General features: G+C 45.8%; 1 protein-coding gene across 2 annotated transcripts; it reads right to left on the bottom strand.

Moving 5' to 3' along the window:
- Nucleotides 1–4,437: 4,437 nt before the first annotated feature.
- On the bottom strand, nucleotides 4,438–20,097 carry LOC132586685 (zinc finger protein RFP-like). Of its 2 annotated transcripts, XM_060258730.1 has the most exons (8): nucleotides 19,812–20,097; nucleotides 14,234–14,795; nucleotides 12,707–12,802; nucleotides 11,869–12,099; nucleotides 10,022–10,044; nucleotides 8,206–8,321; nucleotides 5,612–5,650; nucleotides 4,438–5,155 (listed from the first exon to the last, which is right to left on the bottom strand). In XM_060258730.1, the coding sequence occupies exons 2-8, from the start codon at nucleotides 14,648–14,650 to the stop codon at nucleotides 4,638–4,640; spliced, it is 1,440 nt and encodes a 479-aa protein (XP_060114713.1). In that variant the 5' UTR covers nucleotides 14,651–14,795; nucleotides 19,812–20,097; the 3' UTR covers nucleotides 4,438–4,637. The 2 variants fall into 2 exon arrangements, with proteins under 2 accessions (XP_060114713.1, XP_060114712.1); XM_060258729.1 differs by lacking the exon at nucleotides 10,022–10,044 and having other exon boundaries at nucleotides 8,206–8,350; nucleotides 19,812–20,095.
- Between the last annotated feature and the right edge of the window lie 5,871 nt (nucleotides 20,098–25,968).

Below are 25,968 nucleotides of genomic sequence, written 5' to 3' on the forward strand. Positions count from 1 at the left end.
AGTGTGGGAGGGTGTTCCTTCAGCAAAGCAGCTCTTCCCCAAAGCAAAGAGTCAGTCCTGGTTTGCTCTGTATCAGGGGTCCCCAATGTGGTACCCACGGAAACATTGGCACCTCTGCCTACACCTTTTCAGGCCCCTTCTAAATGCTTTTGGAAAGTGGGCCAGGCTTCTGCCTAGGGGGGCTTCTGGTTGGTTGTTTAGATTAAAAGCCATCACAGCCTCCATCCTAGATAGAATAATACAATGAAGCTATAAATAAGTCTCTTAACTTGTGTTGTTCTGCCTTTCTTCGTAGTCAGTGTTTACTCTAATTAGGCTATTAATAGTGGGCATATTGTTATTAATATATGTATTCATATTGGTATGTAGCCTGTTTTCCTAATGTTTGAAAATTTGTCACATCTGCACCTTGTGGTTTTTCTATAAGTACATTTTTGTATTTGGAATCTTTAAAGGAAAAGTTGTTTTTAAAAAGGCATCCTGGTAGACAAAGCTCCTGCTTGAAATGTTGAAGAGGTATTGCTAAAGTCAGGGGTGGAATTCTAGCAGGAGCTCCTTTGCATATTAGGCCACACACTCCTAGAGCTTACAAAAAAGAGTCTCGTAAGCTCTTGGAGGATTGGCTACATCAGGGATGTGTGGCCTAATATGCAAAGGAGCTCCTGCTAGAATTCTACCCCTGGTTAAAGTTATATATAACCTTTTCGGGGTTGGCTGCACTTCCTGTAGTAGCCATTTTGTGATTGGCTCAACCTACTGTGGGAATCGGTCTCCATAGGGAATAATGGAGTGCCCAGCAGACATTTCCCTCCCTCCCCCCACTTTCTGATGACCCTGAAGCGGAGGGAGAACCTCCAAACCAGAGGATCTTCTGCCCCCACTTGGGAATTGATAACCTCTTTGAGGATTGGAAGGAGGAGGTGCTTCAGAAGAAGCCAAAAGGGCATCACTTTTACCAGCACCACTTCCATTGGCTTGCAACCCAACTTTCCACCATTTTGATGGCTACAACAATACCACACAGCAACCATTTTGTAATAGGCCTTGAGCCCACTGCATGGCAGCCATTTTGTAAGAGCGCCACCTCATTCCCAAAATCTCAAAAGTACACACAGACTCCACAAGACTAAGGATCCCAGTCTAAAGGTACATATTTCATATCTTTTGAAGTATAACTTTTGAAGGTTCATATTTTTCTGTCTCTACATTTTTGAAAGTGCTTTCTTTGTTCTAAGGATAGGGGAAAGGTTCTTGTTGATGACACCGGGGTGCCAGACAATCTGTACTTCAAACTTAACAGAGTTTTTAACAGTGCTCAACCCTGGGAGTAATATATGTTTGTGTCTCTCGCACACAAGCAAAAAACTGGTGAAAATAGCACTCAAATGATAGAATATTCAAGGGGGAGATTATACAGGTAAGGGGGGGATTCCTCACAGGCAGTGTTCCCTCTAAACTGAGTTTGTGTGAGCTAGCTCACAGATTTTTAGCCTCCAGCTCACACATTTTTGTCTTAGCTCAGGAAGGATGACCCCAGAGCACAATAATTTATGCAGTAGCTCACAACTTTAATGCCAGTAGCTCACAAAGCAGAATTTTTGCTCACAAGTCTCTGCAGCTTAGAGGGAACATTGCTCACAGGTCCCTCAGTTTGTCTATTAACATAAACATTTTAAATTTATTTTATTATAATATTTGTGAGCTGTTTCTCCAGCATAGCAGAGCCTGGGCTTGAACCACTGCTGCAAGGGGTTTCCTGGCAACAGGCCAGGGGAAAAAAGGGGGAGGGGTTAACTCTGAAACAGAGACAAAGGTCCTATGCAATGTTCCCTCTAACCTGCAGTCTTGTGAGCAAAAATTCTATTCTGTGAGCTACTGACATTAAAGTTGTGTGCTACTGCATAAATTAGTGTGCTCTGGGGTCATCCTTCCTGAGCTAAGACAAAAATGCGTGAGCTGGAGGCTAGAAATCTGTGAGCTAGTTCACGCTAACTCAGCTTAGAGGGAACACGGGTCCTAAGGTAAGGAGGTGAGGATTTCTCTTTGCAGGAAGGCATTTGAGGAGACAGAGCCCATGGACAGTGAAAAGGGAAGTGGGCAGAAGTGCAGCCATCTTCTGCCTTGGGCCTTTTGTCCTGCAGAGTTAATAGGCCTTAAAAGATAAGACTTTTCTGTTATGAGTTAGAACCCAGAGACTAACTTCATTCATCCTAACTTTAAGGCTACTTAATATATAAGAACATAAGAGATGCTATGTTGAATCAGGCCAATGGCCCATCCACTTCAACACTATATGCAACACAGTGGTCAAAACCCAGGCACCAACCTAGTGATGCCAGCCTCTAGGTGGGATTTTGGGACCCCCCCCCCCCAGAATTACAGTTCAGAGATCTTGAAAAAATGGATGCTTTGGAAAGGGAGTCTATGACAACACACCCCACTGAGGTGCGTCCTTCCCACACCCCATCCCCAAATTTCTAGTGAGTTTGTCAACCTGGATCTGGCAACCTTATCTCACCATTCCCCACTAGTTACGGGAGGAACCTGGCAACCCAGAAGCCCTAACACTGTTGCCCCTCAAGCACCAAGAATACAAAGCATCACTGCCCCAGATGGAGTGTTCCATCTATACCAGGGATGGCCAAACTGTGGCTCTTTCGTACTGTGTAGCTCTCAAAGCCCCCACCACCCTGTTGGCTGGCTTGGAGAAGACATTTCTCTGTTTAAATAATTCCCCCAAGCAAGCTGGTGGCTTGGACAGTGCATTTACAGTTAAAGTTGCTTTCTTTTCATGTCTTCCTCCCTCCCATCTATTTGCCTTCCTTCTTTGTGGCTCTCAAACATCTGATGCTTGTTCTATGTGGCTCTTAACATTAAACAAGTTTGGCCACCCCTGAGCTATACTTTGCTAATAGCCACCAATGGACCTTTGCTCCATGTTTATCCAAGCCCCTCTTGAAACTGTCTATGCTTGTAGCTGCTACTTCCTGCAGCAGTGAATCCCACGTGTTAACATGGAATTTAACTTCATGCGGTAGCTTTTCATTTTCTACCTTTCCTGTGTTTAAGCAGTAATTCGAGGCCCCTTTTTAAGGTTGAAAGGGTTATACAAATAAAACTAGTAGCTATAGAGGTGGACTGGTGAGGCCCCCAGTCCCACTTTGCCCCACATGCACACAATGTGCTTATTCAAGCTATTCATTTTCTTCCCAGCACACTCCCCGCCCCTGGACAAAGATAACACTGACCTGCTTTACCAGATTGTTGTAAATGTTATAGCCATTACAATCATGTGATTAAACAGCTACTCAACAGCAGTCCTTTAATACATGATAGCCTAATTGTTTTAAGAGATTCTGTGTACTGAATTCCCTGTTCGCTCTCATGTAATACCATTCATGGATAAACTGAGCCAAGAGATCTAAGAGTTTAAGGAACAGATTGCTCAAAAGGCTCAGAATGTGTAGTGGCGGCAGCTAAAGAGACCTGGAGGAGGGCCGGCCCTGCCCCTAGGCAAACTAGGTGATTGCCTAGGGTGCTAGCCTTCTGGGGGTACCAAAGTGTTTTCTTTTGTAAAGAAGAAGAGATTGTGTTTATACTCCACCCTTCAGAATGGCTTACAATCTCGTTTCCCCTCTCCACAACAGACAGCCTGAGAGCGCTCTCAGAACTACTTCTGAGAGTTCTGTTCCGAAAGAGTTATGAGAACCAGTTTGGTATAGCGGTTAAGTGTGCAGACTCTTTATCTGGGAGAACTAGGTTTGATTCTCCACTCCTTCACTTGCAGTTGCTGGAAGGGCCTTGGGTCAGCCATAGCTCTTGTAGGAGTTGTCCTCGAAAGGGCAGCTCCTGTGAGCACTCTCAGTCCCACCTACCTCACAGGGTGTTGTGGGGGAAGATGATAAAGGAGACTGAGAGTCCGCTCTGAGACTCTGATTCAGAGAGAAGGGTGGGGTATAAATCTACAGTCTTCTTCTAACCCAAGGTCACACCAGCCAACTGCATGTAGAGGAGTGGGGAATCAAATGGATTTATCCCATATTAGAGTCTGCACTCTTAAATCACACCAAATTGTGATGGCCGCAACAATAGGTGCTCTAAAGATTACGTAGATGCATGAAAAATAGATCTATTAGTGGCATGGTGACTAAAGGGACCCTCCACATTCAGAGTCAACCTCTGAATCCCAGTGCCAGGAGGCAACATCAGGCCACCTTCTGGGCCCTCCAGAGGAACTGGTTGGCTGCCTATGTAAGAGGATGCTGTTTGCTGTACTCCATGGATCACTGGTCTGATCCAGCAGGGCTTTTCTTATGTACCTTAACATGGGCCTGTCTGCTTTGTGTTACCTTGCCGAATGAAATGAGAAACAGACAGCGTATTCATCTCTTGTAGTACTCCTGCTCCCCAAAAAGCTGTACTTTAAAAACCAGACAATTTAAGATATCATTGAACTTTATTCAGTATTCAGAGACCCATACTTGAACAGCAGCAATCCACAAACTTGGTTTAACAACTGGACAAGCAAAAAAACCCCATTGTTGTCAGCAAACTTTGTTTAACTAACTAGAACTGAAAAGGTCACAGGCTTAAAAAAGAATCCCGTTTCTGCTAGGTAGGTTTTACTTGGGCTGTCCCTAAGAAGGGATTTTGAGTTGGCCACCACGATGTAACCAGAAGAAAGGATAAAGCTTCTCGTTGTGGAACGACTCCTCTCGGAACTCAAAAAGCTGTACTGCTTCGTCAGCATCGGAAAACACAACACCTGCCCCAATGTAGTCCAAGGAGACTCTGATTCTCATGGCCTTCAAAACCCGCCATGGGAAAGTAAAATTCATCCGCTCAAAAGCAAAATATTGGTCTCCACACTTCCCGATAGCATAGATACCTTTCTCAGAATTCAGGACCACTTTACCCTTGCACTTTAAAGACTCCTTGGCCACGCCAATGGCCCAGTCGCCCTCAATCCCTACATCAACCTCCCAATAAACTTTGCCGGAGTTGAACCCTTCGCAGCCAAGCACGCAAGGACACAAGTTGAACCTCCGTGGATTGTCGAAAACCCCTCGATCCTGATGATCCCATCTGACTACTTTACAGTCCTCAGACACGGCCAGTCTAGGGTGGGCCGTAGCAGAATCCAGAATCACATTTACTGTAGACAAAGGGGCAGGGGGAAAGAAGTTAGGATTTTGTCCTTGCTGGGAGAAGAATGTACACTTCTTCCGAAGCACATCAAAAGATCACTATACCGTGCATTTTTAATAGATATCTGTAAATATTTTGCTGTTGTCCGCTGCCTCAAAACTGCTTGGCAACGAGAGCGGACGTAAATTTAGTAACAAATAAAACATTCCCAACCGTTATGTGCTTAAGCATGACGCTTCAGCAGGAAATCTCTCTCATTAGCAGAATGAATTTCTAGCTTGGAAAGGCTCAGAAAGACTTGATGGCATTTGATTGTCATTTCAGGAGGTGATACAAGCACAACCGCCTGGTTCTAATAACCTGTGCTTTCCCTCTGGCACAAGACTTTGCCCGAGACAAGGGGGGCACTGACAGGTAGAGAAAGACAATACGGATTAAAACAAAACAGCAGGCATTAATTTACCTTTATTGTAATGTACCCGAAATCCGGAGTCAAACAGGACTGCAAAAGTAAAGGGGGGGGGGGGAGAGAGCCATTAAGCGGAAGCCAAAAGAAAGCATCACACCACAACTATTGGCTAGCTTAATTTCATTGATTTTGCTGGCTATCCCAATCTCCAGTGAAGTTCTAGATCAGGGGTAGCCAAACTGCAGCTCGGGAGCCACATGTGGCTCTTTCACACGTACTGCATGGCTCTCGAGGCCCCCCCCCCCGCCCCGTTGGCCAGCTTGGAGAATGCATTAAAATTAAAGTAGCTTTCTTTTCACCTCTCCTCCCTCCACCTCCCCATTTATTTCCTTTCCTTCCGGCTCTCAAACATCTGGTTTTCATGTTTTGCAGCTCTCAGACATCTGCCATTCATTCTATGTGGCTCTTACGTTAAGCAGGTTTGGCCACCCGTGTTCTAGATTAAATGGTCCAGAAGCAAGCATAGGGTTACTTCTGTATGAGCCTGCCCAGAAATTTAAGATCTAAGTAGCCCAAGGTAGGAAGCACAGCAGGGTTGGACCTAACTACTTGGGTGGAAGACTACCAAGGAAGACCAGAGTTGCTGTAAGCAAAGCAGTACAACCAAAAAAAAAAAGGGGGGGGGACTATAACCCTGCATGAGAATGGTAACCAAGAAGACTGGAAGGAAGAAGAGTAAAATATAACTATGCACATACTGCAAACATACAGAATATAAAAATGTATTTAATACATTCCGATGAGCTAAAATATCATTTAAACACAACCATCCTATGGTTCAGCATATACCTAATCCTAATATAAAGACAAATGTCTGTTTACATAAATACAGGTTTAAGGGTACATATTGTTTCCAGCTGATCCTTTTTATAGTTGCACCCAAGCACTCCACTGGAGCTTTTGAGTATTTCAGATTGCATCTGAAACAATCCATCGGCAAAGGATATATTTTACATCTTGATGAGTCACTCATGGAGTTATCACAAGAAAATCTGACACCATTTACTCCATGGGTAAACATCTTTGTGTATGGTTCATTCTGTAGATGATCAGTTTTATGTATGTTTTTGTAAAGTTAACAGGAGTGCTCAGGTTCCAAAGCACATTTGTCTTGGTTCTTGCATATGGAGACAATATATTTTCAACCTGTATACTGGGGTTAGGTGCTTATGCTAACTATAGGATGATGGTTTTCCAATGATATTCTGACTGTATTATTAAATTATGTACAATATTTTGCACATTTGCACTACTTGTGTAGTAGTATTTCACTTTCCTTTGGTCCAACCTTTTTTGGCTATGTTGCTATATATATAGCAAACCAGCTCTGCTCATCTCTTGCCTTGAAAACCCCTTGAGGGGCCCCTGTAAGCTGGCTGTAACTTGATGGCACTTTGAACAAAGCAGGAGTCAAGTATTACCTTTAAGACCAACAAAGTTTTATTCAAAATGCAAGCTTTCGTGTGCTCTAAGCACACTTCAATAGTATGGAATGGCAAGCAGTCTTAAATATAGAGAATGTGGGCAGTGAGCTAGTATGCAGAGTAATGGGAATGTTTTTTTAGCAGATTAAAAGAATCATAAGTTGGGGTCTGGTGTCTGTTAGTGTTAACTGGGCTGAAACAACAACAGGTAATATAAACAAGATTGATGTCCATGTCCTAAAGCAGATTGATGTCCATGTACTAAGCCCATTAGTTAATCCTGAAATGAAGTGCAATAAATGAGAGTCCGTTGCAATGTTTGTTGTTCAGTCTCTGGTTTAAAAACCAGAGTTCAGACCAACCTGGCTACCCACCTGGATCTATCCTCATGGCACTTTTGATTGTTGTTCCAGGAGGTGCTATGAGGCCACCAGGTGCAGGTTGGGATGTTAAAATGGCCAGGGTATCTTCTTGAGTCCCTTATCTGCTGTTTCATAGATTGTTTTAAATTGCTGGGGTTTTGATTTCTGAACATGACTCCAAAACGCAGAGCATGGGGGAGAAGAGTCAAGGTCACTCCAACCTGTTTCCACAGCCTCAATCTGTTTCTAACATTGTGCACAGGGTGACAACAGCTTCTTGCCCATGGCTATGCATATTTCCCATTCACCACCCCAGCTGCCACTGGTGGGGGAAAGAGCCATCAAGTCACAGCTGACTCTCTAGCGTTTTCAAGGCAAGAGATGTTCAGAGGTGGTTCACCATTGGCTGCTTCCGTATAGCAGCCCTAAACTTCCATGGAGGTCTCCCATCCGTGTCCTAACCAGGGCAAGCACTGCTTTATTTTCAAGATCTGATGAGATAGGGCTAGCCTGGACCATCCAAGCCAGGGCATCACAAGTTTATTTACTCCTGATTTCAGAGCAATATCATTTCCAGCATTCAGGGCTTTTTTTTTGTAGCAGGAACTTCTTTGCATTTTAAGTCACACCCTCCTGTTGTAGCCAATCCTCCAAGCACTTACACTAGGCCCTGCAAGAAGAGCCCCATAAGCTCTTGGAGGATTGGCTACATCAAGAGGGTGTGGCATAATATGCAAAGGAGTTCCTGCTACAAAAAAAGCCCTACCAGCATTAATCTTTCCGGCAGGTTGTTGCTCCTTACCTTGGATATGATTCACAGAAATCTCCATAAAGTTATGAAGATCACACAGCTCCCATATTCTCCATTTCAGTGCAGGAGCGTATTCCACTGGTCTGTCAAATTTCTCCCTCGCCCACCTGTGGGAAAACCAATATTTACTTGCTGTCTGTCCCATCCAGACCCCCCCACCCTTGCCCTGTTTATTAAATGCAGCAGAGGAGGTAGAATGGATATAAGATGGCTCATGCTGACTCAGCCCCACAGTCCATCTAACTCTGCAGCATCGATTTGGACTGCCAGCTCTCACAGAATAAGGTCCTGCTAATGGGAAGATGCCAGGGATTGAACTTTGCCACTTCTGCACATAAATCATATGCTCAGAAACTGAGCTCATGCCCATCCATGCTGGGGAAGAAGAGTAGGAGACCACCTACGAACATAGGCCTCTGCAAGGCTTTTTTTGTAGAAAAAGCCCCACAGGAACTCATTTCCGTATTAGGCCACACCCCCTGATGTCACCATTGTTTCACACAAGGCTTTTTTGTAGAAAAGGCCCACCAGGAACTCATTTGCATATTAGGCCACACCCCCTGGTGCCAAGCCAGCCGGAACTGTGTTCCTGTGCGTTGCTGCTCAAAAAAGCCCTGGACCTCTGCACACAAAAATAGAAGATGACAACACAGTTCCCCACTAGGACCCCCACATGCACCCCGAGTAGCAGACCCTTGCCACGCATGGATGGATAAAGGAAGCTTCCCTGATGAACTGCACAGGACGTTAGATATCTTGTATCTGACAAAGACAGCTTTGACTCCCAAAAGTTTATTCCCCAAGATTCATGTTGGTCTCTAAGCTGCTACTGAACTCCAGCTGTTATACTCTGAAAGGCAGGATGGGGTGGGGTCAAAAAGTTGCCGCACTTAGCATCTTAAGACTGACCCTAGGCCTTAAAGAGGAGAATGTATAAGAACAGCTGATGGGGCAAAATGATTAAGCATCTCTAAAGGTACTTGTGACAGGCAATGCACCGCGATAATGGTCACAAGGTGAGGGGCAGACACAGGAGACTAGAAGCCCGGTGTCTATAGCAAATTTGCTGCCCCCAGTTTCTATGATCCCAGTCCTAGGATTGCATATTGACTGGTGGAAAGCCTTAACACACACAGAACACTATTTCCCTGTTTGGTACAGTGGTTAAATGTGCAGACTCATATCTGGGAGAATCAGGTTTGATTCCCCACTCCTCCGCTTGCAGCTGCTGGAATGGCCTTGGGTTAGCCATAGCTATCTCAGGAGTTGTCCTTGAAAGGGCAGCTTCTGTGAGAACTCTCTCAGCCCCACCTACCTCACAGGGTGTCTGTTGTGGGGGAGAAGATATAGGAGATTGTAAGCCGCTCTGAGTCTCTGCTTCAGAGAGAAGGGCGGGGTATAAATCTGCAATCTTCTTCTTCTGTGGTAGCTAGAAATCCTATTCCTGGGGGAGAAACAACCCCCCACAAGTTTGGGGGCACTGTGAGCTGCCAGAGGAGGTGGGGGGAAAATCCAATTTCACAGGCAAAAGTCCTTGTGCCTGTGGAATCAGTATTCTTGCTCCAAGGCAGTCTTGCATTTTCCTGGGGGTGCGGGGAAAGAGAAAAGCTATGCTTATCACCTAGCAACAGCCTCAAAGACCTTCTTTCACAAAGGGAGAAGGATCTCTGTGCCAAGAGACAACTTCTCCAAGTCTTCCACACCCAGCTTGGGAGGGTGTTCTTTGAATACTATTTTTAAAAAATGCGTCCCAACTAGGACCAAGCACTGAAGTCTAAAAAACAAAAAATAACCCAGAATAACTTACCTCTGCAAATTCTTCCCAGCAGTCTAAAAAGGAATGGGAGAGAGAACAGATGGCTTAAGATTCATCAGAGACTGAACCACCGCCCCCCCCCCCCGACAACTTGTATCAAAAGCAGCTCAAGATTATTTTTAGGGTACAGTGGCAACGGTTAACGTCCAGGATGCCAGTTTGGCTTTTTAATTCTTCCAATACAAGGGGTTTGCAAACACAACCACTGAACCTGCAGAAACTAAAAAGCAGAGCCAGCTCATGGATCTGGGCAACCCAGCTGACCCACCACCACTGCACAGAGGTGGGAAGACAGCATGGCACCCATCCTCCATGCTGTGGTAAGAAGAAGAAGAAGACCGCAGATTTATACCCCACCCTTCTCTCTGAATCAGAGTCTCAGAGCGGTTTACAATCTCCTTTATCTTCTTTCCCTGTGAGGTGAGTGGGGCTGAGAGAGCTCTCCCAGAAGCTGCCCTTTCAAGGACAACTCCTATGAGAGCCATGGCTAACCCAAGGCCATCCCAGCAGGTGCCAAGTGGAGGAGTGGGGAATCAAACCCGGTTCTCCCAAATAAAGAGTCCGCACACTTAACCACCACACCAAACTGGCTTCCCTGCCCCTCCCAGCAGTGGGGTGCAGCAGTGACCATCTTTCTTGTTCCCTGGGCTTTTTTAGTAGCAGGAACTCCTTTGCATATTGCCCTGTTATGTAACCAATCCTCCAAGAGCTTACAGGGCTCTTCTTACAGAGCCTACTGTAAGCTCCTGGAGGACTGGCTACATAATAGGGGTGTGGCCTAATACGCAAATGAGTTCCTACTACAACAAAAAAGCCCTGCTTGTTCCCCCAGTAAGGTGCCAGGAAGCCACCGTCTGCTTCACTGCCAGTTCCACTGTCAGGAGACAAAGAGGGAGGGGGGGCTAGGCCTGCCCTGTACACCCCTTGCTTCCCTCCCGCCAGTGAGGAAGGGAAAGAGGGAGCAGCCCACTGGGGCTGATACAGAGGGACTGGTTGGGGTCCCTCCACCCCTGACACCCTAGGGTTGCCTAGCGGAACAGGCCTCCCTTGACTAACAGAGAACACCATCCCCTTTCTCTAATGCGGAGGGAATTTTCTCTTCCAAGACCAGTCCTGCTTGCAATACGTGCAAAACAGCAGCAAAAGATGCCTCTTTTCAGAACTACAAGCTGGGGTTTGGGGGAGGAGCTGCTGAGAACCGCATGTATGGACAGCATACAGTTTGAAAATTCCTCTTCTGCAGTATTGCAGCCAGCCAGTGCCTGTTATCTACCTCTCCTTATCCTCCACCGTGCTCTCGTGGCTCCATGCCTCCTAGAACACTGCACAGCCCTCAGCAGGGCAAATTCTTCCAGTTAACTTCCACCCAGTCTTCCCTCTCAGCTGAGTCAGTGTGAGCTAGCTCACAAGTTTTTTAGCCTCCAGCTCACCCATTTCGGTCTCAGCTCAGGGAAAAAAGGCGCCAGAGCAAACTAATCTATGCAGTAGCTCACAACTTTAATGCTAGTAGCTCACAAAGGAGAATTTTTGCTCATAAGATTCCACAGCTTAGGGGGAGCATTGCTTCCACCTCCTTTTTTACATACCTGGGAGCCCCCCTGAGCAAAACCCTGTGTTGTTTGTGGGGGGGGCGTGTCTCATTGTGCCATTTTAGTAATTATTAGACTAATTCAGTAACCATACAATAGCAAACAAAATGACTGATTCCTCGCTAGGAGAGATACTTACATACCTGCCTTCTGTGTATCCACAAATGTCTCTTTAACTTCTAAAGGAAAACCTCCTCAAAAGCACAAACAGTTTCAGGTCAAGGAGCATCATTTTGCCCTCTCCTTTACCTGCAGGAGTTCATCTTCCGGCAACCGACACATATCTGCCATGTTCTCAAGGATGAGCTCAAAAGAGGCGAGCTTCTCGCATGCTAGGTTCAAGTTCTCCTCCATTGTCCTCCCAATCTCTTTTTCCAGTTGGCTCAACTCATTACCCACAAGGAGTTCTGCGTCAGTCAGAAATTCCCGCAGTATTCTGAAAGCGGTCGTTATTTTTTCCTTCCCTTCGGTCATCTTCAACTACAAAAGGACCAAGAGAAGAGAGGAAAAAGGGAATCAGCAGGTCATATTCAAATAAGTCATGACTCATGAGCAAGACTAAAAAAGCAGGGATAGCCAAACTGCGGCTCTGGAGCCACATGTGGCTCTCTCACACACATTGTGTGGCTCTCGAAGCCCTTAATGTCCTGTCTGCTGACTTGGAAAAGGCGTTTGTCTCTTTACATCATTTCTCCAAGCCAACAGGCAGCCTGGAGAATGCAAGTTAAGGTGGCTTTCGTTCCACCACTCCCTCCTCTCCTCCGCATCTATTTTCCTTCCTTCCAGCTCTCAAACATCTGACGTTCATGTCTTGTGGCTCTCAAACATCTGACCTTTTATTCTCTGTGGCTCTTATGTTAAGCTACTTTGGCTACCCATGTGTGTGGCCAAATATGCAAAGGAGCTCCTGCTAGAATTCCACCTCTGGCAGTGCCTAACAAACCCGTGGAGATCCTCCCTCAAAGGTTGCTGACTTGAGACTTCCAGATGCTCAAAATGAAAAGATCCATATGTAGCTGCAGGGTTGGGTTTTTTTTAAGCATGCTAGTCTTTTCAATAGCTGCCTCCCAGTTAATTTCGTACATACCCTTAACTCATGATGTTCTTCCTCAGTGGAGGTCCTGTAGTGCGTAACTTTGTCTCTTTCCTGCCTCACGTGATGCAGGCAGGTAAAAATCAGTCCCTAAAGAAAAAGGAAGTCAGAAGCTTGGTGGCTTTCATTAAACATCAGAGCGGTCGCTATCAAAATCACTGCTGCCACCATCATTTGGTGAGTGAGGGTGTGTTGGGGGAGAATCCATGGTCTCCCAATCTTGCAAGGTCACCTGTCCTATGTAACTGTATCCAAGCAGGTGAAACTGTTATCAGGGCCAGATGAGAGATCTGATGCAAACTCGTTCAACAAACCCTTCTATCTAAAAGGAATCGATCTGCCTTCTTGCAAAGAAGATTTCCTCACAAGCACCCACTTTTTTTGCTTCGTAGCCAGCCCCGTGAATCAAAAGCATTCCCATGTTGTGACTTTTTAAAGCCTGTCTTGATGAAGATATTAGATTGGGGTGCCCATCAACACCTTCCACGATCTCACCAAGCGGTTTTGAAGTGGGAGATAGGTCAGGTGAGGCTTTTGCCGAGCAGGGCCTCTAACCAGCCACTGGAGATTGACTGGCTTTGCAGTTTCTCAAAAGATCTCACTTCAGCAACATCTATCACCTAGCAGAAGGATCTTCACTGTTTAGCCGAAGGTCAGCTACGGCAGCCATTATGTGGCTGGCTTCACCTCCTGTGCAGTACCGGCCCAACGCCGCATGGCACCCGAGGCAGACTCGCTGCCTGCCGCCCCCCTCCATGGCGTCCCCCCGTGCCTCCCTCCCTGTGGCTCCATGCCCCCCCCAACTCCCCCCCTCCCCGCTTCTTCCTCCCCGCTCCCTTTCCCACCCCATATTTATTTCAATGCCGGAACGGGGCTATAGCATTGCGTTCCCGACTATCTAATATGCTCCCCCGCCAATCAGCTGATCGACAGGTAAAATCATGCCACACGGCTGTGCTCGCTGTCTGTCAGGGCCAGCGTCCTGAAAGGGCGGCCCTGCTGCCGCTGACTCCTCCCCACTTCCTGGATAGGAAGGAAGTAGAGAGGAGGCAGCGGGGCCGCCCTTTCAGGACACTGGCCCTGACAGACAGTGAGCATGGCCACACGATTTTAGGGGGTGGTGGTGTTCAGATAGCCAGGAATGTGGCACTGGAGCCCCATTCCAGCATTGAAATAGACATGGGATGGGGAATGGAGGGAGGAAGCGGCGCAGGTGGGGGCAAACTAGACGTTTGCCTAGGGGAGAAGCCGAATTTGGTGCCCCTGCCCTGCTGGCGCCCTAGGCAACCACCTAGTTTGCCTAACGGGTGAGCCAGCTCTGCTCCTGTGGCAGCCGTTTTGTGGCTGCATCCATTATCTTGTGTCAAAATTCTACAGGTGACTGCAGGTTCAAAAAGGTTGGGACCCCAGTACTAGATTACCGTTGCTTTTGGATTCTCCCTGTACACCCACACAAGCCCCTGCATGCCCACACAAATGGAAAGTGACTTCACTAGTACTTCTCAAGGAGTGGGTTCTTACCTTCAACTCATGAGCAGCTTCATCCACAGGAATCGTGTCATGGTTCTCATGTTCTTCTGATCTGTCACACACTGAACAGATGCGTACTTGGTCGTTTTTGCAGAAAATCTTCAAGGGCTCCTGGTGTATCTCGCATGTATCCCTCTTGTCTGGTCCCCAATCTCTATAGCGGCTCATCCGTTTTGATATTACAACAAACCTGACTATGTCCTTGTTTGGCGAAAAATTCTCCGGGTGAATCTCTGCTCTGCACTGAGGGCAGGTGGCTTTCGCGGTAGACTCTATCACGCAGCGGTTAATGCAGACACGGCAGAAATAATGTCCACAGTCAACTGTATACGGGTCTGTGAGGTAGTCCAGGCAGATGGGGCAGGTCACTTCCCGCTGAAGAGTCATTATGGGACACTCGTCAGCCATGTTCAGTCAACACAAAGCAATCAGGCAGAAAGACCTTTGCAGGCAGAAAGACCAAGCCTTGGCCTCAGTTAAAACTGGTAAAAAGGTGGGTGGGAGAGTTCGGAGGCCAAGATGGAAGATGAAAGGGGGAGGGTTACTATCTGCCCTGGAAGGAAAGTGAGAAAGGCATTTTAAAAAGGATTCTCCATTAAGGAAGGCCTAAGCAGCAATGCATACACACAATAAATAAATAAAAAGTAAATTGTAATAAAGATGAAGTACAAGAGGATGAAAAGAGCATAAGACAACTTCAGCAGGCCATTTAAAGCAGGGGTGTCAAACATGCATTTGGGGGCTGAATCAGGCCCCCAGAGGGCTCCTATCAGGCCCCTGAGCCACTGACTGTCATCTGCTTCCTTCTCCCTATATCTTGCTTCCTTCTGCATAACAACTTGCTTTGCAAGGCTTGCTCAACTGCACAGGAGCTAAAGAACAAAGCCTTTATTTTTTCCATTGGCTGAGTCTCCTCCCTTGAGGAAGGGAGGGGGAGGAACAGCTTGCTTTGCCAGGCTCTACCAGTTGCATAGCAGAGCTACTGAGCCAATTGTCTCTTCCTTCTATTGGCTGAGGCTCCTCTGCCTCCTGGTCCCCTGGGGAAGGAAGGAAAGAGCTGGCCAGAGCTTCCTTTGCCCAATTCCCTGGATCCCATGGGAGAAATACAAAGAAAGCATCTTGAAGGCCAATGAGTGCTAATGTTTTTAAAATATATATATTTGTGTTTGTGTTCTTTATAAAATTTGTATCTCTGTTCCCTAATCTTAAATAGGTACACACATGGCCTGGCCCAACCTGACATGGCCCAGCCCAACAAGGTCTCATTTATGTCAGATCCGACGCTCATAACAAATGAGTTTGGCACCCCTGATTTAAAGGGCCCAATGAAATTATTTCGGTAAGCTATTCAAAAACTAAATTACACCCCAGCAGAATTCAAGTTACATAATTAGCAGATCCCTTGGGCAAACAGCCACATGTTTCTCCTGGCCCCTAAGACTTTGCTACTTCAGTTGCATACAGAACGGCATGCCCTAAGCTGACACCACAGAGAAGACTCTGTCTCCGATCACCCCCACCCACCTCATCTTTGGAAGATGGCACCACGTAAACTAAGACAAAAGACACTGATTTTCATTGGCGATAGGTTGGGATCAAGAACATGGACCTTCAGATCCCAAGGTCCCAGCCCATTCAGGGCAAGCAGCTACACCTTGAACTGCACCCAACCTGAACTGTAGAAAAGGGTAAGCATCCAGTAGCATCTCAAAGACTAACAAAATTGTCTGGCAGGGTATGAGCTTTTGAGAGTCACTGCTCACTGCAACAACACTGCAGAAGGGAGTAGGGCTGTGTTTTTCTCCAGGTTGTTGGGAATCCTATTCTCACCTCAAAACTCCAGACTGAAAGTTTGAACTGTTTTCCTATCAACCAGGGCCCAGCATAGGTCTTCCCAATCTACCCAGCTCTTCAGTTTCTCTACAAAAATTACTATTTTTTAATTAATAAGAGCCACATCAAAGCAGAGAAAAGTGGAGAGGGGTAGACAGGATATACACAAAGGTATGCTGCTCAGTCAAATAAAGCCAGTTGTGTCAAACATTTGGCCCCGGGGGGGGTCAAATCAGCCGCCCAAACAACTGGCTGTCATCTGCTTCCTTCTCCCTCTCTTGCTTCCTTCTGCATCACAGCTTGCTTTGCCAGGCTTGCTCAATTGCACAGGAGCTACAAAGCCTCTATTTTCTCCATTGGCTGAGGCTCCTCCCTTGGAGAGGAAGAATGGGGAGGGGTAGCTTGCTTTGCCAGGCTCTCTCAATTGCACAGCACAGCTACTCATCCAAGCTTCTGTTCCTTCTATTGGCTGAGGCTACACCCCCTCCTGTTCCCCTGGGGAAGGAAGGAAAGAGCCAGAGCCTCCTTTATCCAGTTCCCTGGATCACATGGGAGAGATACAAAGAAAGTACCCTTAAGACCAATGAATGCGCTACTATTTTAAGCATATCTTAAGGGTTTTTTAAAAAAAACATTTGTGTTTGTCAGTGTCTTTTATAACATTTATATATCCACTTTCTGGCATTACATTTTATGACACGCATGGCCTCGCCCATTTATGTCAGATCCATCCAGGGAGTTCTTAAAAGACTAGCAAGATGTGCTCCAAGCACAGATCTTCATCGGTAGCCGCATTTCAGACCAACTGATGCCTCCTCACAGTCTTCAAAGGCAAGCCTCCCCACCCTGTGCAGAACTCATTACAGTAGCCAAACCTGGATGTTATCAGAACCGTGATTACCTGCGGTCAGATCTCACTTCTTAAGGTTAATGTCACAATCAATGCTCCCTCTAAACTGTGGAGTCTTGTGAGCAAAAATTCTACTTTGTGAGCTACTGGCATTAAAATTGTGAGCTACTGCAGAAATTAAGTTTGTTCTGTGGCCATTTTTCCCGAGCTAAGACAAAAATGCTGGAGACTTAAAAACTGTGAACTAGCTCACATTAACACCGCATAGAGGGAACACTGGTCACAACTGAGGTACTACTGGTTGAAGATGATGCTGCAGAAAGTACTGCCTCCTACTGAAGGGCCCTGGACCTCTGTCTGTCGGTAGACAGAGGTCTGCATGCCCAAGATACATCCCATAAGCCCAAAGCTGTCTCTTCTCACTAGCAGCAGCTCCCCAGGGTTTCAGACAAAGGTCCTTCCTAACTGTTGGTGCCTGAAAGCCTTTTAAACTGCAGGTAGAATCCAGGAATTCCTGTGTGCAAAGCTGTGGCCCAAACATACCATCTCAGCCTATCCTCCATCAGACCTTTGAGCAGGTGGCAGTACATCAACTTCACCGCCCTCTGCTCAAAAGGTACAATCTGTCTGGAATCTCAGGCAAGGAAAGGTCTTTCTGTCGTCTGCTTCTAGAGATCTTTTAAATGGAGACACAGAGGGTTGAACTGGGGACGTTCTGCATGCCAAGCCAGTGCGCTTCCACTGAGCCACAGCTCCTCTTGTGAATGCTACATGCAAATAGATCCAGGTGGGCAGCTGCGTTGGTCTGAAGCAGCAAAACAAAGGTTGAGTCCAGTAGCACTTTTGAAGACCAACAAAGCTTTACTCGGGATATAAGCTTTCATGTGCACACATGTGAAAGCTTATATCTTGAATAAAACTTGTCTTCAGAGTGCCACAGGGTGAAAACTTTGTGCTGCTACATGCAAATCTAACTGTGTCTCTCCCTTCATCTTCCTAAGGGTTAAACGCTGGACAATAAGCTCCCCAGAGGAAGAGACGCATCGTGGTTGTTTTGTGAAAGCATCATGGAGCCAGACAGTTAGGAATCTCCTCTAATGAGAGCCAAGAAAAATAAGGCCTGTGCACAAGGTGCATAAGACTCAGTACTACACTGCCAGTTCTGAGGATATGATCTCCACCCCTCCAGGAAAAGTGATTTGGTCTTTAACCTCCCCCAAAGAGAGCTTCAAAGAAAGGTCCCCCCAGCCAACCCACTCATTTTTGGGACAGCGGCCTTGCCTTGGAGGGCTGTGAAAGGGCAATAGAGGCATTCAGGAACATGGGAGTTACTGCCGCAAGGGGCTTTAGAGATAAGAGCCCAATTCCTCAAGTGCAGAAAATTATATCTGCTGGCAAATAATACTAATCCCACATACATTTGCAGGACACACAAGCCAGCCCTGCCAAAGCGAAGTAAAACCCAATCAGAGCGTGTACAGATTTTCTGAAACGTTCCCCCCACCCCACATCCTCACCCAAATACACCATCTTGTAGTCTGGGCATGCCACAGTGGTCAGAGTTTCAGACCCAGTTTCAAGTCCCTACTCTGCCGTGGAAACTTGCTGAGTGACCATGGGCCACCTCCCACACTTTCTAGCTAACCTCCCCCGGAGGGTTGTTGTGAGGATAAAGAGAAGGTGCTTTGGGTTCCCACTAGGGGGAAAAGGTAGAATATAAATGAAGTAAACAAATACAATACAAATAAAATGAAAATATACATGTAACCAAACAGGATAGAGATATGCACTTGGGGGATGTTCCCTTTTGCTTATAGGCCAGGAATAGGATACTTGCGTAGCTTCCTGCTTTTAGGTTCACACAGAAATGGCTCCGTTCAAAACAACATCCATTTGTTAGTAAAAAAAAAATACAGGGGTGGGAGTAGGCTTACCACCCGCCAAGTGGGAGCTGAAGATACAAATAAAAAAAAGTTATTATATTTCCCAGATTTACAACTGCCCTCCAGGCAAGAAAATGGCTGCCTTGGAAGGTAGACTGTGTAACACTACAGCCTACTGAGGTTCCTCCTCTCTCCAAACCCCCCTCTCCAGGCTCCACCCTCAACTCCTCAGGGTATTTCCAAACCCAGAGTTGGCAACCTAGGGCGGGGACCAACCAGTTTCAGGGCAAGGGAGGTAATACAACCTGTTTAATTCACAAACTGAACTAACTGGGCAGGGACTCTGCCTACAAGCATTAAGCCAACATGTTGACCTGAAGTAGCGGAACAAAGTTTGCGCCCAGCGGCACTTAAGTCTAAAGGTTTTTCATGGGTTAAGCTTTCGTGTGCATGTTTCCCCATTACCAGGGCTTTTTTTAAAAAAGCAGGAAGGCAGAGGGAAAGGGAAAGACAGAGGAAGGAGGAGGCAGGGCTTTTTGTAGAAAAAGCTCAGGAGCTCATTTGCATATTAGGCCACACCTACTAACACCAAGCCAGCCATATATATGTGGCTTCGGTTTCAACATATCTGAAGAAGTGTGCCTACCCACAAAAAGCTTATCCCCAGAATAAAACTTTGATGGTATTAAAGGTGCCACTGGACTCAAAACTCCGTTCAACACACCAACATTAGAGGGGAAAACAAGCTGTTCCATTTCATAAATACGCCATACACGGCAGCTATAAAGAAAAAAAGCATGCACATTGCACACATACTTATTACAATGCATTAAACATTAAAGGCACAGCCTATACTGTACTTCTAACGTACGCTTCACAAGCGTCTCATTTGGCACTTTACATCTGTTTGTATCAAAAAAAGGAAACCCGACCTCGCGCATCCCTGCAAGGAAAAGTTAGCGGTTTGGGGGTCTACCGCTGGGCAGTAATGAAATGCACTCACCGCAGCCGCTCTACTTAGCTAAGCAAGCAATTCACAAACGGGGTCAGACAGTAGCTTGTAGTAATCTTTGAGTAACCGCAGCAAAGAAAAGGAACAGAAGATACAATCAGGTGCAGCAGCTACTCAAACCAAAAGCCCCGCTAAAAAGACAGACGGCTGAACCCTTCTACCTATCAGAGGGAGCCGGCTCAGCGTCTCTCTTATACCTGGGGCTTCTGCGAGCCCTACCGAAAAGGCTCTTGGGAATTGTAGTCTTTCCCCATCCACGTGCCTCCCACCCAGCCGGAGGATGCGGGAGTCCACAGGTGGGGCCTTTTCCCACTCCAGATTGGCCCGGACGGTGAAGCGCGCCAGGATTGAAGGCAAATGGATGTTCTGCTGCCACCTACGCACCACCAAACCGAATTTGATCTGCCAGTTCCTTTGTTTGGATGCCGCCGGGAGTCTTGGGTTATTTGGAACGCTTTTTGTTGTTTAATTTAATTTAATTTTTAGATTAATATCCCGCCCTATCCCGCAAGCGGGCTCAGGGCGGCTTACAACAATAAAACAACAGAGTTAAAAAAAATATCATAAAAACAGACGTTACGAAACAGGAGCAGCGCAATAAACAATCTTACAGACATAGATGGTAAACAGCATGCGGCTGATGGCTAACAGCATAACATAACACCATAATGGTGAAATATAATATATTTAATATATTTAAATAAGTAGTTTGACTCTTAATTAGTTTCTGATCTATATTTAGCTTACTATTATACTTTCTGGAATATCTTTGAGTTAAGTTACTTGCATTTGATTAAAGTTTGTCTACAGCAATCATAGAATGCTGTTTGTTTCTGGATCGCAACCGGGTTAAGAAACCATGGCCAAAATCCAGGATTTGAAGTCAAGGGGGTGATTAGGCAGGTTGCAACAGATCTCTCTCTCCCTCCCTCCCCTCAATAAAAGTATATGTAAAGCAGCAGGTGTATATGCTCTTAATTTAGTTTGCATAGATTTGGGCAGCAGCGGTTGGACAGCCCTTTCAAGAAACAGTAGGAACAAAGGCGGGTGTTCGACCTTTTTGAAACTCCCACCTTTTTTCCGTGTGTATTTGATCTGCCCCACACACCCACACACTTAAAAAAAACTGCCCAGCAAGTCACTGCCCCCCAGGACCATAGCCTACAGTGGGGGATGGGGCAGTGCCCCCTATATAATCTGCAGCACCCCCACCCAACCTTCTTTCCCATGCCAGTTTGGTGTGGAGAGCCAGTTTGGTGTAGTGGTTAAGTGTGCGGACTCTTATCTGGGAGAACCGGGTTTGATTCCCCACTCCTCCACTTGCACCTGCTAGCATGGCCTTGGGTCAGTCATAGCTCTGGCAGAAGTTGTCCTTGAAAAGGCAGCTGCTGTAAGAGCCCTCTCCAGCCCCACCCACCTCACAGGGTGTTTGTTGTGGGGGAGGAAGGTAAAGGAGATTGTGAGCCGCTGTGAGACTCTTCAGAGTGGAGGGCGGGATATAAATCCAATATCTTCTTCTTCATGTGCCCCCCCTGCTGGCTGCAGCCCTGCTGCCCCCCCCCCCCCCCCGTTGCTGGAATGGGCTGCAACTAAGAGAGGGAAGCAGACAATAACCCTGCAGTGTAGCCTGGTGTTATTAGCCCTGCATGGCAAGGGGACTGTGCTGGCATTTGAAGCTGAGACAATTAACAGAACTTATAATGCACTCCATTGCTACTGCTAGGCTTGCCAGCCTCTGGATGGGACATGTGTTGTGTGTGTGTGTCAGCAGACTTGTTATGTCATCTAACACCACTGAACTCCCTCCCCCTTTCCAACTACAGCCCCCCAAATCTCCAGGGATTTCCCAAGCTGGAGCTGGCAACCCTAGATAGCAGCCTATCAAACATCATAGCTACCTTTTTGTATGACAGATTGCTAAACTGATTGAAAATGCTGCAGAGGAAGCTGTAATCCTCTGCTCCGTCAATGGAATATATAAATGTGGCCTACAGGGCTTTTTTTGAGCAGGAATGCAATTCCAGCAGGCTTGGTGTCAGGGGGTGTGGCATAATATGCAAATGAATTCCTGCTGGGCTTTTTCTACAACCCCCCCCCCCCAATAACGCCCTGCTGGCCTATATAGTTCGTACACAGTTCTGGAGGATTATTAGAAGTTGATCTCATTGCCTCTGGCCTCGATTTGTCAGTAACTGTACAATAAGGAAATGAGGATTTGTGTGTTATCCAGCCTGTGTTTTGTAAGCAAGACAATTGTTTTAACTTCTGCAGGAAACCAGATTTGTAAAACTCAAAGAGGGAACTGAAGATGTTCTGGTACCTTGGAAGCAGCTTTCGTTCTCCTTCTTAACTCGAGAAAGCACACCCAGTTTTGAATAATGTTATTTTGAGGAATTAAGAAACATGGGAAAGAATAGATTTTAAATCCGTTGTGGTTCAAGGCTTGTGACACGTTGGGAGCAGAGAAATCTCCCCCAGCAACATGGGAGCCAATGAGAGCAGAGATATAAATTAAGATCTGGTGGTTGGCTTTGACGGTTGCAGGCGTGTCTGAAAAGTTATTGAAAGGCTATTCGTTTTAACTGGAGTGTGGATTAAAGATCTGTAGAGATATCAGAGCTTTGTTTACGTCTCCCTGTCCTGGTAATAGGAAAAGGTGATCCAGTATTCCGGCAGTGTCTGCTAAATCCAATGCGTAACTAAAGTGTAGCTGTGTGCTATATTTAAATATAATAAACTTGCCCAAGATAGATTCCACCCCCCTTGGGCACATGCTGTTTAAAACCTGACACCACACAATCTCCTTGTTCTTAGTATTGACATCAATGCATCATTCTTGTTTCTTTAAAATGTTGTAAATCATCTTGTCCCCGTGTAAGGAGATACTATCACTCCCACATCCCATTAGAGAATCTGGACTAACCCATTTTAAAAAGGACTTTCCCAATTCAAACCGTTTAGTGGCCAAGTTCTGCGGGGTTTATTTCTTAAAGCGTCTTTATCAACCTTTAAATCTGATAATACAAACAAGTAAGGTGTGAGTTCAGGTCTTTGAACTAGCAAACCTGATTGAAAACTAGCAGAGACTTGTGTCTATTGCTGAAAAAAAAAATAGTTCTCTTTATTAGGCAACACAGTAAGAAGTATAGACATATGAAAATTAACCCTACAATTACTGTAAATGATGTGCTAAAATTATCAAAGTTCCTAACATAGCTTAATCACATTTTAGTAATCTTTAAAAGCAAATAAGTTTGAGGTTTTTGTCTCATTGCTTTTAGGGCTAACATATCTAGAAATCTCAATCTTCTGAGACTTCAATTCACAGAGACATGATTTGCTTATCACAGTAGTACAGCATATTTATAGAAAAAATATCAGTCTTATCTTTTTCCAAATCCTTCTATCACAATCATGTGATCACTACTTAGATAAGTCATTCTTAACTAAATATGAGGCAATCAACACAAGTGCAAATGAGCAGGTGAATCTGAGTTGCAGCTGCTAAAGCAAGATAAGAAGACCAACCTTAACGCCTCCTAACCGCTAAGAAAAAGCAATCTAATTTTTCTGTATTTCAATTAACTGTCAAAGATTAATGTAACTTTAAGCACGCACATACACAAAGGCTTGTTTGACATAGAAAATCAGCAAGACAAACGAAGGAATCATTTATTGCTACACCTGTTGGTTTTACCTTAGCCTCCTCAGTTTGGACAGGTTTATACCCAGACCCCGTGGCTCAAAGCTTCAGTACTGAAGTCCTAAGCTCTGCTCACCACCTGAGTTCGATCCCAGCGGAAGCTGGGTTCAGGTAGCCAGCTCGAGGTTGACTCAGCCTTCCATCCTTCCGAGATCAGTAAAATGAGTACCCAGCTTGCTGGGGGGAAAGTGTAGATAACTGGGGAAGGCAATGGCAAACCACCCTGTAAAAAGTCTGCCATGAGAAAGCAACATCACCCCAGAGTCGGAAACGACTGGTGCTTGCACAGGGGACTACCTTTTTATATCCAGGTCTAGGACTTTTTTTCTGGGGGAATGCGGCAGAACGGAGTTTCTGAACCTCTTTGTGGAAACAAAATTCTCAAAAAAATGTTTAAAAGCCATAAGGGGCACCCGTGTGTTTATCCTTCATTTCCCTCTTGAGTTCTGGCACTCTTTTCCTAGAAAAAGCCCTGCCCAGGCCCAGATTCTATCCTCTCAAAACTTTCTTCATTCTCACTGGGATCATGGTGCAGTGGGAAAACTCTTTGAGGGAGTACCTAGCCCCAGGAAAGCCCGAGGTCTTTCTGTTGCTCTCTGTAGAAGGATCCAGTGTGATGTAGCGGTTATAAAGTACTGGGCTGCAACCTCAGAGAGCCAGGTTTGAATCCCCACCAGGGCTCGTGCGTGGGAATAGGCAAAGTAGGCAGTCGTCTAGGGCGCCACCTGGCCTAGACGCATGACTCTGGCTCCTGACCACTGTCACCTTGTCTTCTCCCATCACCAAGCTGCCCTCAACAAAGCCAAGCCGCTCCCCTCTCCCTGATGTGTGACTTGGTCTCCCACCTCATCCTATCCCGCCTCCCTCTTTCCTGGTGTGGCCAGCAAGCACTTAGTCTCACAATTTATAACATATCACATTAAAAAAAAAAATTAAAAATCAGTAAATTAAAAATGTAAAAAGTTTCAAGTTTGGCGCTCTTCATTTTCCCTATATTTTTTTTAATAATGGGAAGGGAGTTAGTGGGCGATTCGGCTAGGATGCCAGAAAACCTAGCACCGGCCCTGATCCCCACACTGGCATGGAAGCTTGCTGGTTGACCTTGGACCAGTCACACACTCTCAGCAGTGCCTGTCTTTCACAGGGGTGTGATGAAGATAGAGTGGAAGAGAGCAGAATGGTGTAAAGTACTTTGGGTTCTCACTAGGGAGAAAGGCAGGGTATAAATGAAGTAAACAAATCAATCAAGGCGTGCGTTGATAAAAGACGGTTCCCAGGGACAAAAAGAACGGATGTCTGAAATGACTAGACAAAATTCAAGAAGCCACCCCACAGTGCCATCTAAGGATGCAATGTATGTATACACCCAAATGTTTAAATTTTACAAGGCTAGATTTTAAAATGCATTTTAAAAAATTTTAATTACTCCAAACAGCAACAGAGGCAGGTTTATAAATAAGCCCCTATAAAAGGTTTCCAAATATCTAAAAATATGTCTGTGCAATTGTCATCAATATGCTCAAATGCTGATAAAGTTGTAAAAATCGGATTACAGGAGGTGAGCTTTTATCTTGCCAGTGCTGCGATGCAAGTCTTTTAGCAACAATTAAGGTCATGGAGGGTCCATTTTCTTTGACCATCAGTTTGTCTACAGGAGACAGGTAGTTTAAAGACATACACACCCTCTAGGATAAATGAATCTTGTAATACAAAATTGGTATGAGCATTTACTTCATTCCCTAAATGACTGAATAACTGGGCAGTTATTTTACAGTGATTTCACAACTCGGCAGTTATTTTGCAGTGATTGCACATGAATTGACTGTGTTATGGGCCTTAATTTTTTTTTTGGGAAGGCTGTAAGAGAAAAAGGTTGACCCTCTGATTATATACACTGGCTTGTGATAGAACGTTATGTTGAAATTGAATGTATTAACTCTAAAACTATAAAAATTGTTTCTTAGTGGCTTTCTATTTCAGAATATCTGGAGAAACCGGCATGTTCAAAGAAGACTGATCTGAATGGCTTTCTCCCTGACATGCCGGCTTTCTGCTTGCAGAGAGGGCTTTGTCTGAGCATCCCATTTGTCTCCGTCAATCTCATCCTTTAGTTGTTGGTCCTTCTCCTTTCCTCTCTATCTCCCCCAGCCTTCCGCTGGGGAAGTTAGATCCCCCTGTTGCCAAATTACTACCTGAAAGGATTTTTCTCCCCTGTGCAATATTTTCTCATGCACAGGGGGTTTTCTTTGCTTGGCAATAATAATTTCCTCTTCACTTTGCGGTCAGTCAGAAATTTCTCTCCAGGCCAGATTGGCAAGGGATCCTGGAGGTTTTTGCCATCTTCTGGGCATGGAGCTGGGGTCACTGGGTGTGTGGGGGGGGGGGGAGGGTGAATTTCCTACATTGTGCAGGGGGTTGGACTAGATGACCCTGGAGGTCTCTTCC

The sequence above is a fragment of the Heteronotia binoei genome, chromosome 18, assembly GCF_032191835.1.
Source record: "Heteronotia binoei isolate CCM8104 ecotype False Entrance Well chromosome 18, APGP_CSIRO_Hbin_v1, whole genome shotgun sequence".
In the NCBI taxonomy this organism is placed as follows: domain Eukaryota; kingdom Metazoa; phylum Chordata; class Lepidosauria; order Squamata; family Gekkonidae; genus Heteronotia; species Heteronotia binoei.

Excerpts from the sequence above, each read along its gene's own strand:
- LOC132586685 (XM_060258729.1), bottom strand. The coding sequence starts at position 14,650 with ATGGCTGACGAGTGTCCCATAATGACTCTTCAGCGGGAAGTGACCTGC. Across the intron at positions 12,100-12,706 it reads AAGAACATCATGAGTTAAGG|TTGAAGATGACCGAAGGGAA; the intron begins GTATGTACGAAA and ends GTCCTTTTGTAG. Across the intron at positions 5,156-5,611 it reads TCGGGTACATTACAATAAAG|TAAATGTGATTCTGGATTCT; the intron begins GTAAATTAATGC and ends CTTTGTCTACAG.